Genomic DNA, 13,504 nt, shown 5'->3' on the forward strand with positions numbered 1-13,504 from the left:
GTTGGCTTCTATTCTTTTTGAAATGGTAGATGCTAGCTATCTGCCTCTTCAGCAATTTGACAGGCAGTGGAGGAGACGAGAGGGGATGAGCCATAAATTTAGCTATTAGTACAAAATGCGAGATAAGATGCATCATTTGTGCTTTCATGGAAATAGGCCTAGTGTCTGGGACAAAACGTCACCAGCTAACGGTAAGGCTGCTCCTACAAATGTTGGGCCTTGCACTAGGAGTTCTACTTTGTGCACAGAACTGCTTCTGCCTTTTTTTTCCTGTTGTTAGGATAGACAAAGTCAACAGCTGAAAAGTCAGCATCGAAAGAATGTCACCAGACTTGATTAATAAATTTCCCATCAGTCAAAGGGACATTGTTGGTGTGACTTGTTTATATGTAGGAAGAGACCCAACCCATTTAGCTCCAGTGAAGATTATGGCTGAATGTCAGCACAGGACAGAGGGATGCCAGGGTCAAAGATATTTTGGTGACCATATGACCCAATGTTTTTTTTGGTGAATGACCACCATAGGTTTAGTAGAACTGAGAAGAGAAGAATACAACAAGTGATGGAGATTAATAGTTACATGTGAAAGAAAAAAATTAAGCAAAATATCAGAGCTGTTGCTACAGAAACGAGATGTACTGATAATGTGGAATAAGACTTTCAATTTTATAAACAGAACATCTGTGGACATGTTAAAATTCTGTTCAGTTAACTATGTGGTGGACTCAAGGCACAATTTGTGTGCTGTCAAACTGTGAGTTGAAAAAAATAAAATGTCTCCAATTTCTAGAAAAAGTTTCACAGAGGTTAGACTTGTTTTTCAGGGTGCTATGTAGGTTACTCTGGATACTATTCTAGCCCTTCTTAAATATTGTTGTTTGAATACCTTCTGTAATTTATTATAAGCACCTGCGGTAGCACCCACAAGTCCATAACATTCAACATTTTTGTATGGGGGTTTGTATCTTCCTTCACATTTTTAAGAACAATAAACTTTTAAAGTTTGGTGGTGCTAATCTATTTTTGTAGCTTGTTCCCATTCTCCATCGGGTATATTTCAAATTACGAAGGATATTGTTAAATGTTTTGGGGTGTGTGACAGCACATACAGATAGAGATGTTAGCTGTTTAGTTGCTGAAGTTCATGAAGAAGAAATGATGGTCATTAGCTGTATGGGGGCTGCTGACAGTCAGTTGTGTAGAGAGCTTAATTGTTAGTCTGAGCTTTTTTTGGGATTCACTAAAAGCTTTTACAGCAAATAGATGTCAGTGGTTGTAGGAGATATCTTGCTAGGTGGTCTGATAATTACATGTATTAAATGCAAGAGATTTATCAGATTTCTTTGCTTTCTGATTATTATCTCTTTTAAAATATTTATTATATGTAGCATAATCTACTGAAGTCCTAAACAATGTCAGATTCTTCAGGACTATTGTTTTCTCAATAGTCAAGAGATTAAGATTTTCAAGAAATGCCACTGGCATGCAGACAACCATTTGTTTTCAGTTTTACTGTATAAAAAAGTTATGCATCCTGAAATTGTGTCTGATGAAATCTTGCTCCAAAACCGTGGTTCTGATCGTCTTCCAAATTCCAACTCAAATTACAGGCATTTGTGGGGTTGGCATCATCCCTATCCCTGCAGACAGATGTTAACATTAGGAGAGTTCTCTGAGACTGTTAAACATAATGCAGTGTCTTTATCTTGCTGTTTATTTTTTTGTGTATCCTAAGATACACAATGAATTAGGCCTCTCTGATCTCATTACCAACTCTGCTAGATGCAGTTCTGTCAGCATATCATATGGAGCATGCTAGCCTGAAGTAGTGCAGCAGTATCTAACCTTAGATATTGGGGTGTTGCTGTTCTGTTACCAAAATCATTTGTGACCTCTTAAGAGGAAGAGACAGAAAGCAATATTAAATGGGGACTAATATGTTGTATCTAAGGAAGAGAGAAAAATTCACAGGGAGAGGAGCAGGCTGTTGTCTGAGCTCCATTACTGGAAAGCTGAACTTCCCACGGCCTCTAGGAATTGTCCAGTATTGAGTTTTAAAATACGTAGTTGGGAAATCCTTCCTTTTAAGGGCCCTTACCCTAACCCTAACCCTAACCCTAACCCTGGGGCTTCCTTCAGCCACTCTTGACTTTATCCTGTTACATGAAAGATGAGGGTTTTTTTGTTTGTGTTTCATTTATAATACTCTTTAGAAAGGTGATTGTCAAGATGAGGAACTGGAAGATTTTTTTTTAGAATAGTAACACAACCAAGAAATATGTATTGAAGTAATACCTGCAACTTATTTGACTGTTTATGTGCCATCGTATTTCTGTCTATGGAGAAAAAGACAACATATGGTCAGATGAGGAGGAGGGAGAAGAATTAGAAAACCTCTGCTAAAATTTACCTAAATTTATTTAGGGTCCTTCAAACAATAAATAAGGATAAAATAAAAAATTCAGGGAGGTTTTTTCCTACTCCTGCCAAACTTTAGGGCATCTGTTGGGAGATATAAATTCAGCATATTACAAGAGTTTTCCAGTAAAGAGCAAATGAAATGATCATTGAAGTGTGTTACTGCAGATACGTTTCTTGTCTCCACATAGTGTTCATCCCAGGAATACAGCTGCCTCTGTGTTCTACCCACATGCACCCTTTGTACAAAGCATGCCTTTATTTCTGGATTGGCACAAGTCACACAGCAAATAGATCATTCTAGATTTTCTGTTGTATAAATTAAGGAAATTCTAAAATTAGAAATTTTCTCCTTGCCCATCGTCCTAACAATGCAATGTCTTAGTAATGAGCACTTTGGCGTAATTGCTGTTTAGTGTAGAAGTCAAATGTAGATCTAAAAAATGGACTCAATGCGCCTGGATGGTGGAGGCACACAAGCACATATCAGGAAAGAGAATTTTACTGCTAATCAAGTAAATGGGATGTAAGGATCAGAAGAGTGGCCTATAAAGGATTTCATGAGTTTTAGAGTTTCAAAGCTAACTTTCAGTTAACAGAAGAAGTTGGAGCAACCATATTTGTATTTCCTTGGGGAGCTCTCTTAGTTTTTATTTTTCTAATATGCAGATTTGACAAACTAACTTGATAGCTTTGAAGGAGGTTTTTTTTTCCTTCAGTTACAGTACTTTCATAAATAACATCTAATCCAGCCCTGAAGACAACATCTGCTTTTCTCCTTAGGAACAATGCACAGCTTGTACTGCCGATTTGGTGATGGCAGTTCTATGATATTCGCTTCTGATTGTTTTGAGACGATAGATTCTGTGTTTGAAAAGAGGCAATGTAAGCTGTTTCACCAGAAGAACTTTTAGTGGCATTTAAATTTCCAGGAAAAACTTCTTTTCTTTCTTTCTTTTTTTTTTTTTTTTTTTTTTAAACTTTATCTATTGTATGACAGTGATGTAATCTGGAGTATTCTTCAGTGTTGAGCTATACTGCCAGCTCTTCTCTAACTGGAAGCTGCTGTAGTGTACAGAGTGGTTTAAACTGGATTCTGCAATTAAGTTTACTTCAAGAAATTTTTAGTAGTAATGGAAATTTACTGGAATAGCTGTATCATTGTTTTTTAGTGAACCTCTTACACAGTATATTGGAAATGTGAGCAAGTAGAGCAAAAACCTAATTGTTCTGAAAAAATATATCATTCACTTGATGTATTATTGCCTTTTAAAAAAATTCATTTTCAGTATTCAGTATAAAGGATGGCAACATATACGGTTTGTGTAGCTGCAGTGTGTTGCTTGTAATGTTAGAGGCAATCCAGAAAGAAGTTCAAGGGTCCCTGTGAATTCCATGGTTTTGGGAATGGTAAAGTCAGTCTAGGAAGGAACTTCCTAAGGCAAATACATCTCTGATTGGCACCTGGCTGCAGCCAGCACTGTGAGATTCAAGGTGATCAGATATCTTGAATTACACCTGAAAATAGTGAGGTGAGCTTTTTCTGTCTGAAGCGTATCTTCTCCTTTCCAGTATTTTAGAAGTAAGCTCAGAGTGACTCAGCCTCGCAGGCTCAAACCAGAAAGCAACGCCACAGCCCCCGGCACCCCAACAACCCTCTGAGCTTTTCACAGCTCGCCTGATTCCCCCAGCTGGCTCCTGAACAAAACCACCGACGTCTTGCCTGACAAAATGCTGACAGCACAACAGCCTCATGAAAAATCAGGCGCATTTCACCTCATGGCTGCAGCAACGTTTCTCTTTGGACTTCGTACTTCACAGGCTGCTCGCATAGGTTGTGATTTTTTTTAGCATTTTAAATTTTAGCCTGATGGGGTTCATTAGGCATCAGCTTTTCATGCTTGTGCAAGGGAACGGGTTTGGCTTCCCGGGAGAGCTTTTTGGGAGCTACACATTGCATGACCAGGAGAGGAGGGAGGCAGGCAGGCCGTGGATGGAGCCGCCCGGCACCCATTGCGCCCAGCAGCCGCAGGCCTCGCACACTGGGCCCTTTATCCTGTGCCACATGCATGCGCCGGAAGCCGGCCACAGAATGTCCTTGGCACGGTCTGGTCTTGTGCAGCCTCTTGCTCGGGGACAGGCTGTGGTAATTTCATAGCGTGTTACAAGATTCCTTCGTGAAGCATTTTTTCCAGTCATTATAGTGTTGCATTTTTTTTTTTTTTAATTGAAGTTCACTGGAACTGACAGTTTTTCAGCTGGGCAAAGCTGTCTGCGTGTGTGGGAGCTAGATCTACAATATGAGCAGTGGGGTTAAGTTCTTGTACAAGTCAAAGCTTTGACTGCTAATTCTTCTTCAGGTTAAGAAATTAACAGCCTTCGAGAGCAGAAGGCAAGCAAAGGATGCAGAGGTCAAGCTGTAGATAAACAAGCTTATGAAAAGAGAGACCAAGCTGGACTGGCAGAGTCAAGCCTCTCTTTACGGAAATATAACTGAAAAAGTCTAGTTTAGCTGTGTGAAATGATGGGATCATTATGCACATACGGAAGAGAACATATTCTCCATACCTTCTAACACAACCTTAAAATATTTTAAACAAAATTTGAAGTACTGTAACTTCTTTTCTGTTACATTAGTATATTGCTTCATCAGAACATTAATAAATATTTGTATTTCAAACACTCAGATGTGCATAATATTCTTGTTGTAAATGTTTTTCCCCCAAAATTGTTCCCCTTAAAAGCTGTGTTATAGATTGATGTCAAAGGAAAATTATGAATGTATCGTCTTTTAAATTCTGGACTGTCGCAGGTCTGTCAATGGGCAGGTTTTATTGTTGTTTTTAGGGTTAAAGGTGGGTTTTATATTTATTTATTATTTATTATAGTTCAACTGTACTATAGGTGGTACCTATCTGTTGGGCATATCCAGATAAAGGGTTAGCTGATGCTAAAACTTACGTTAGCGCATCCCAAAGATGACGTCTCCTTCTTTTGGGAAGAAACAGAGGATAAGGACCGTTTTTACTTCTGCAAGAGTTCCCTTGTGGTTTGCAAATGTGTTGATAAAGGTCTTGTGTTTAGATAAGAAGGGCCATGGTGTCTTCCTAGTAAATATGTAAAGGGAGAAGTGTAGTTCAAAGAAAAAAAAAAGTTACCTGATTATGAAGCTTCTTTTTACAAAGCACTCTACACCCTCAAACCCAATTAATGTCAGTGTTAGTTGCAGGATTTTGTGCATCCAAAATGCAGTCAGCATTTGGAAACACAGAATCTGTTCGTTTTAAGGGCATCATCTTGTATTTCAGACTTCAAAAAAAGCTCGTTTAAAGAGAAAAGGCTTCCTAGTCTAATAGGAAACGAAATCTTATACGTTCTTCCTAATGCCATAAAAAACACTTTGCAGCTGTAAGCAGTTCTTGCAGGGCAGAAAATCATGATTCAGCATGTTAGTGCTTGCAAACCCCATATTTAAACGAATGCAGATTGATTACTACACAATTAATTTTGATAGAAGCGGGTGGTAAGTCCAAAACTTCGACATTATTTTTTACTGATGAACTCTTTTATTGGAAGAAGTTTCACACAGAGCGAAATTTCAGTCTAGTGGAAACAAAAAAGATGTCTGAAGCGTCCAACTTTTCTGGAGAACAGAAATTCCACTGTGCTCATCAGCCCTTCCCCAATCTGTGAAAACTGAGACAAAAAGAACTTCACAGGAAGAATCCGGAGTGTTTTAATGTAAGAAAATACTAAGAGTTGAAAAGGCAGCAGCATTCCTCCATTTTTCTAGGTTATTGTGTGTCTCACTGGACCAAATGAAATGCTTTTCATTTCTGGGATGTGGCATGTCTTTGTCCCAAAGCTTCTGATGTTCCCTAAAACTGTCATTCCCCTTCAGTTTTATAACTGTGGCTCTATGCACATCATTTCCCATTTGTAGAAATGAAGGGATTGGACATTTTTAATGTCATGGGGGGAATTTCTGCTCTGAAGCATTACTGTACACCAAATACTTTCTAGGTGGCATTGAGAGGTCTGGCCGCTCTTTGCTGACATCTTTGTGAGTGGAAAGGCTCAGTGTCTTGCTGCTCTGGGTTCTTCACCTCCAATTTTCCATGAAGCTACGCACTAAAATATGTATCTGTTCCAAAGAACTTCTTGGTGCCAAGTTTGAGAATAGATGACATTTCCGCATGTTTGTTCTCTCCTGATGAAATATATGTGTGCAATTTTCTGTTTCTCGCTGCTTTGGCTTTTGTAGATAAATTAAAGCCAGGTGCACAGCTCAAGTCTTGCTTGAACTTTGATGGTTTGCTGATCTCTTTACTGTAAGAGTGCACAAGTAAGATGGTATAAACGACCTGCCTTTTTCTTAAAGCCCCAAAGGTCATTACCGTTTTAATATGCTCAGGTGGTGCTTCAAAGGACTCTTTGTTATTTTACACAGCTAATTCTAAATAGATCTATATGATCTTTCCAGTACCAGAGCCTCAATTAAGCCCTTTCTTCTTGTAAACTCTCATTTCTATTAAAGCTTCAATGTGGTACATTGCTAAACCTTAATGTTTTAGGACTTTTTTCTTAGCCTTAGAATAAGCGTGCCTAAAAATAACCTTGTGCCAGTTTTTCCAGTGTCACTTAATATGCATAACAAACCCACTAACCAGCAAAAGCAGAGTTATGTTTCGATGGAGATTAGGTTTCCAAAAGAACAAAACAAAGTTTAAGCTTTGACAACAAGTTGGGGAACAAAAGAAACCCAAGTCATTGAGGAAAAGTACCTAATCATCATGTCAGCTTGACACACTTGATTGTGGTACAGAACTTTCTCTCCAGTGATCTGTTTTGAAAGCCATGAAATAGTCGATAGTAAATGTTAATCTCTCAAGATGTGTGAACGCTCTTAAAAAAAAAAGAAAACACCAAACAACCGGGAACCCAGTTTGCACGGTGTTGACCTGAATAACAGGATAATGTGCTTAAGCAGCTTATTCATTCTTCAGCGCCTTTTGGAAATAGAGAAGCTCCACAATGGTTTGCCACTCGGAGCTCAGAAATGACCACTGTTCTTTTCACTTGTCAAATGTTTAATTCTTTTGTCTGCGCGCTGGGTTTCTTCATAGGTTGTTCCAAACAGGACTATAAAGGAACTTCTGGGCTATTTCTTGTCAAACTGTAACGTTTGTGAAGTAGAAGGCACTGAGCTGTAAAGGAATTTCAGGCTCTTGGTATATAGCTGGCCAAGCTTTTCATCAGCGATGTGTTGCTGAATTAATTGTTTGTGCTTGTGAGACTTCCCAGGCTGGAAGTTTAAACATACCCCAGAAACACTGAGTTAAGCGTGTTTTTTTTCAATATTCCACATGAAATTTCTGCTCCAAAGATAGGTGAATACATTTATATAGTGGTCTTTATAAGTAGAGCTGTTTTGGAGTTCTGAGTTTTAGTATTAGCTATAGATTTAAATGCCTACATATATTTAAGATGAAAAAAATGGTATAAGAGAGATAAGAGCCTATGTTTCAAGACAGATCTGTGGCTTATTTAGCACTTTTCAAAGACAGCATAAATGTGAACACATATTTCTCTTGAACTTTTACAGAATTACTGCCCAGCATAATCTGCCTTCTTGATGCAATCAGTATGACTCAGTCTGGCTGTGAAGTTTTTGAAACATCTCGAGAATTTTTAAAATAAAGGGGTCAAAGATATATGTTTTGTTTCTTTTTTCCCTCCCTCCCTCCCTCCCTCTCTCCTTCCCTCCTTCCTCCCTCCCTCCCTCCCTCCCTTCTTTCTTTCTGTCATTCCTCCTTTCCTTCTCTTTGGGTATTATTTTGCAAAATGAGAACACAGACTGATTGTTTGATAAAAGTCTTGCAGCAGTGTGTTAAAAAAAAAATAAATAAAAATCAATTTGCCTGTTAGGAAAAAACAATTTGCCTTAATCTGGATTGGACCAGGGAGCGTGCGATGTGCTTGCAAAGGACACAGAGCAGCAGACAGCTACTGGCTGGGAAAGCTGTGGCAGTGGGATTTTGCTTGTTGTCTCTCAGCTCCCCTGCGATGCTCTTGACAGAGGTGCACAGCGGGGAGGCTTCTGCCGCTTGGCGGTTCTGCTTTCCAGCCTTGCTTGCTCCGTCTGGTGGGAAGCATGATGCAGCTCCCATGGGGTTTCCAAACTCATCTTAAGGTCTCACATTGCTAAAAAAAAAAAAAAGTTAATTTGCATTTCCTATGAATTTATCTCCCAGAGAAGTAAAATTATCCCTGATGTGTCAGATTTTCCTGAGGTTATTTGAAATAGCTAGGCAAACTCAATGTGGGAATGAAAAAATCATTCCAGAAATAGTTCTTAACTGCAAAATTAGAAATGATTGTATCAAAATAGAAGAGCATGCAACAGAGAAAATGACTTTAGAAGGTACCCGGCAACCAGCTCTTGCCAGATTTTCCTGCAGTATCTGGAATAGATCCATAGTTATGGTTTTGGTTTTACTGCTAGAACACCTAGAATAGTGTAAATAAAGAGGTAAAATTATTTTAGCCAAAGAATATGCTCTTTAAACATGAATGCTACATAGAACTGGTGAAGGAAAGAATCAAAATAATTACAATATAGTGATATTACCTTCACCTAATGATGTGTATCTTCTGAAAATCTATAAATAATATATTAGAAATTGTTTTGAAATAGTGATGTATTTAGCAACATTTCAGAAAAATCAGATTTCAATCCTGTTCTTTTATTATTATTTTTTAAACATTGTAAGTGATGTCTTTTTAAAGTTTTATTGAAATGGAAAGAAGAGCGAGGCAGAGACAAATGTCCCCATGTGTAGACCAGTACAGTAGTTTGTTACTTATGAGTCTTGTGACCCAAGGGTTTTTCAGTTCTGTAAAAAGAATTTAGGCACTTCTCTAAAATATCCTGTTGTGGTTTTACCCTGCTGGACAGCTAAATTCCACCACAGCCACTCTATCACTCTCCCTCCTCGAAGGAAAAAGGGGAGAAAATATGATGAAAAGACCTCTTGGGTTGAGATAAGGACAGGCAGATTAATCACTGATTATCATCACAGGCAAAAGACTCAACATAGGGAGACATACAATTTATTGGTTGTCACTCGCAAGCTAGTACAGTGAGAAACTAAAAGCAAACTAAAACCACCTTCCCCCATCCACCATCTTCCACCTCCTCCCCCTGTGCAGCAGAGAGGAACAGGGAATGGGGGCTGCGGTCAGTCCGTGACGCTTTGTCCCAGCTGCTCCCTCACGGTCCCTCCCTGCCCCTGCTCCACGCGGGGTCCCTCCCACGGGATGCCGTCCTGCCCGAACTGAGCCTGCGGGGGCTGCCCACAGGCAGCAGCTCTCCAAGAACTGCTCCCACACGGCTCCGTACCACGGGGTCCATCCCCCAGGAGCAAACTGCTCCAGCACGGGTCCCCCACGGGCAGCAGCTCCCCCCAGACCCCTGCTCCTGCGTGGGCTCCTCTCCACGGGCTGCAGCTCCGGCCCGGGGCCTGCTCCTGCGGGGGCTCTCCATGGGCCGCAGCCTCCTCCAGGCCACATCCACCTGCTCCACCGGGGGCTCCTCCACGGGCTGCAGCGTGGAGATCTGCTCCGTGTGGGACCCGTGGGCTGCAGGGGGACAGCCTGCTCCACCAGGGGCCTCTCCACAGGCCGCAGGGGAACTGCTGCTGCCTGCCTGGAGCACCTCCTGCTGCACTGACCCCAGGGGCTGCAGAGCTGGTTCTCACTCCTCACTCTCCCAGCTGCTGTTGCACAGCAGTTTTTTTTCCCTTTCTTAAGTCTGCTCTCCCAGAGGCCCACCCAGCGTCGCTCCCTGGCCCAGCTCTGGCCAGCAGCAGGTCCCTTTTGGAGCCAGTTGGAGCCGGCTCTGATCTGACATGGGGCAGCTGCTGGGCTCTGCTCACAGAGGCAACCCCTGCATCCCCCATACTACCAAAACCTTGCCAGGTAAACCCAATACAACTTTGTGTTGCTCATTGAAGGCTCTCTCCTGCAATGAGAGGCAGTCTGTATTTTTCTTTACGATGTCTTCCTAATTGAAGTTGGTGTACAGGTTTCTGCAGTGGTGTTGGGGTTGGAAATTGTTTTCAGATGACAAGTGCTTAGTCAAGCTCCTGGTTGATTCTGCAAGCTGTTTGGCCTCATGTGGAAGGATTGTATACTAGATACAACAGAGAAATTATCTTATTCATTTTCAGAGGTCTGTAAAATGTAATAGCAGAGAGTGTCTTTGTGTGTGTGATCCTGGGAGAGCCACTGAAAGTGTTGAGCCTGCTGTAGCTGGAGTGAATTGTCAAAAGGGATTGCAAAACACTTTTATGCATTTAGTAAGTTTCTAAGTTATTATGTGGAAACAAATCAGACCAAAACAAAACTAGCCAGTAGTGAAGGCATGGAGTAAAATGGGCTTGGTGTTTTTGTGGTCGTAGAGCAAAGTTTGGATCATAGGTCTCAAAGAAGAAAAACTGCAAGTTTTAAGCATAGAAAAATTCAGAAACCATATCCAAATGATGGACGTGGATAACTGAGACGAAGAATGCTGTAGCCTAAACTGATACTTTAGAAAGCTGTAAGGATAAGATCAATGACTTGTTTATGTTTTCGCATATTGAATTTTAGAAAGCAGCACATTATCTGAATATCAGCTTGTCAACACAGTTGAAATGATGGACTAAGTGTTCTTTGAGAGACATTTGTGAAATATGATAATAAAAGTAAAGAAAACATCTTTTTTTAATGTCAGAGTGCTGTCAGGATGTAATGAAAAAAAGAGAGAAGTACTAACTAAAGCTTTAAAAGATACTTTTGAAACCTGACTTCCTAGATTAAACTTTTACTTTTTCACTTGGAAACAATACCCTTCCTTTGATACTAGAGTATCCATTTTCCTTGATACAAAAGGCTGTTTCTTTAATCTCTTTGTTGTATTTCTTCAGTCTTTATATGGAGGTGGATAAATGGATATGTACTTCATATGCTTGGGTTAATCCTCAAACACTGTATTGTTGTCCCCCTTCTTATTAACGTAGAATGTACTAGTGTAACTTGTTCATGTAGTAGTTCAAACATTTTTTTTAACAGGCACTGCTGAAAGATCCTTTGTATATTGGGCTGAGACACAAGAGAATCAGAGGTCAAGCCTATGATGATCTCCTTGATGAATTCATGGAAGCTGTGACTTCAAGGTATGTGATATATTTGTGCTATTCATTGGAGAATTCCACTGTGAACTTCATCTTGGGAGAAATAAATGTCGTTAGCTATGAAAGGAAGAAAGAACGATGAGAACAGAGTTGCTAGGTTCCTGATCTTTTTATTTTGAGCATTGTAGTTTATAAGATGATCAGCTCTCTCTAACTTGCCTTAAATATTGTATTTTTATGAATTCATTGCATGAGTGGTAACATTTATCTTGAGATAAGTGAACTAGTTTTTCAAACTATTTTATGAGATTTGGACTGTATTTGCCTAATAATTTTCTATGCCTAGTGCAGTGCCTACATGTTCTTCTTTGTCTCCCCGACTTTGTGTGTGAGATGTCAGCAGTCTGAAAGAAGGTATCGTACCTGGCAAAGGCTGTTTCTGCTGCCTGCTTGCAGTTGTGATAAATTCTTCATCTTCTTGTTCTCCAGGCTTTAGGGTTACATTCGCTCTGTACTGACTCTCCTCTATTAAAAAAAAAAAAAAAAAAAAAAAATGACCAACCCCTGCTTGTGCCCTGATCCAAACCAAAACAGGACTAAGTTTCTAGTATTTTGGTTTTAAATGCCATGGTATAGACCTATACTAAATCATCTCTTTTTCTTGCCTCTTTTTCTCCTATACAAGAAGTAGTTAAATCTATTATTAGAACATGATGCATAAAATATTACATTTCATGTCAATAACACATTTGTTCACATTTTCCTTGTTCATTAAAATATTTGGAGTTCTAGCCCTGCATTCAGTGTGCATACCTAAAATAGCCTAAGTACCAGGATCCTTAGCAAAACATGCTATCTATGTCTGCAGTGAACTGTAAAGCCAGGACTGAGGTGTGGGACCTGTAAATACCCGTGCTTGAAGCACAGATTCCTCCACATATTACTATACTCTTCCCCATCACCCTCAGTTGGCTGAGAATCCCTTGCTCTTGATCTGTGGTTTGCTGGTTTGGCTCTGCCCCGTAATGCATCTGCTCCTCTTTTGAGTATTCTCTTTCAGATAAAAGTGGTGTATTTCCACCTCCCTCACAGAAGGTTTGGACCATTACAAATTTCTCTGTGGACTGAGTTTTGAGAATTTCTATCTTAAAGCATTCCCTAACTCACCCTTTGTTTTTAAAATGAACTGTAGTCCATTTTAAATCATTTAAATCATACACTGAAGGAAATCATCAGGGTCAAGCAGAATATTATCTCAATAATGTCTGAAGGTCTGGTTGACTTGTTCTTTTTACTTAAACATCTTTAAGACTAATTTTGAGTAATTTTTAGCAATTTATGTTAGCTTGACCTTCTGAAAGATCACTTCGTTCTCAACTAAATCTGTCGTGGTCTACAGTGGTGTCCTTTATTTCATGTTTGAAGTGGAGTATTTATAATTCAAACTTTGTATGTTGTACTTGTAAGTTGTTTTGGCTGTAGTACAACATCCAAATTGGTTATGATACTCTTTTGCTAAGATGAAGGGAAAAGTGATGCAGCTAAGACAAAATCAAGTCCATTTGTTCAAATTTCCTATGAAATCTGTTCAATTTCATATGCTCCTAAATTAAAATTTCTCCTTGGCTTGTCACTAGGAGACTCAGTGCTTGCAGTTAGTTCTGGTATGATGGGTCTGACTGTTAAAGATGTAGGCTGTGATTTGCTTTATTGTATATTATTTTCTCTTGCCAGCTTATTGCAGTGATCTAGGTAATTGTATACTTTGCCTGAATGCTGCTCATCTTTTCCTTGTGAAAGTTTCTCTTTGTTTTTTCCTCTTTTCACTTTTCTTAGCCTTCTGCTGGCTGTTTCACGGAGGAGTGTTTTCTTTACAAGTCTTAGATTCATGTTTGGTCTGATACATTTTA

At 39.6% G+C, this 13,504-nt stretch overlaps 1 protein-coding gene across 1 annotated transcript in view; it reads left to right on the forward strand.

Moving 5' to 3' along the window:
• ME1 (malic enzyme 1) overlaps positions 1-13,504 on the forward strand; it is a 180,686-nt gene that overhangs the window by 93,934 nt on the left and 73,248 nt on the right. The window contains exon 6 of the mRNA XM_013180081.3: positions 11,533-11,636. Within this exon, the coding sequence (XP_013035535.3) occupies positions 11,533-11,636 (104 nt within the window). The remainder of the gene's footprint in view (positions 1-11,532; positions 11,637-13,504) is intronic.

Source organism: Anser cygnoides, chromosome 3, assembly GCF_040182565.1.
Source record: "Anser cygnoides isolate HZ-2024a breed goose chromosome 3, Taihu_goose_T2T_genome, whole genome shotgun sequence".
NCBI classification, from domain to species: domain Eukaryota; kingdom Metazoa; phylum Chordata; class Aves; order Anseriformes; family Anatidae; genus Anser; species Anser cygnoides.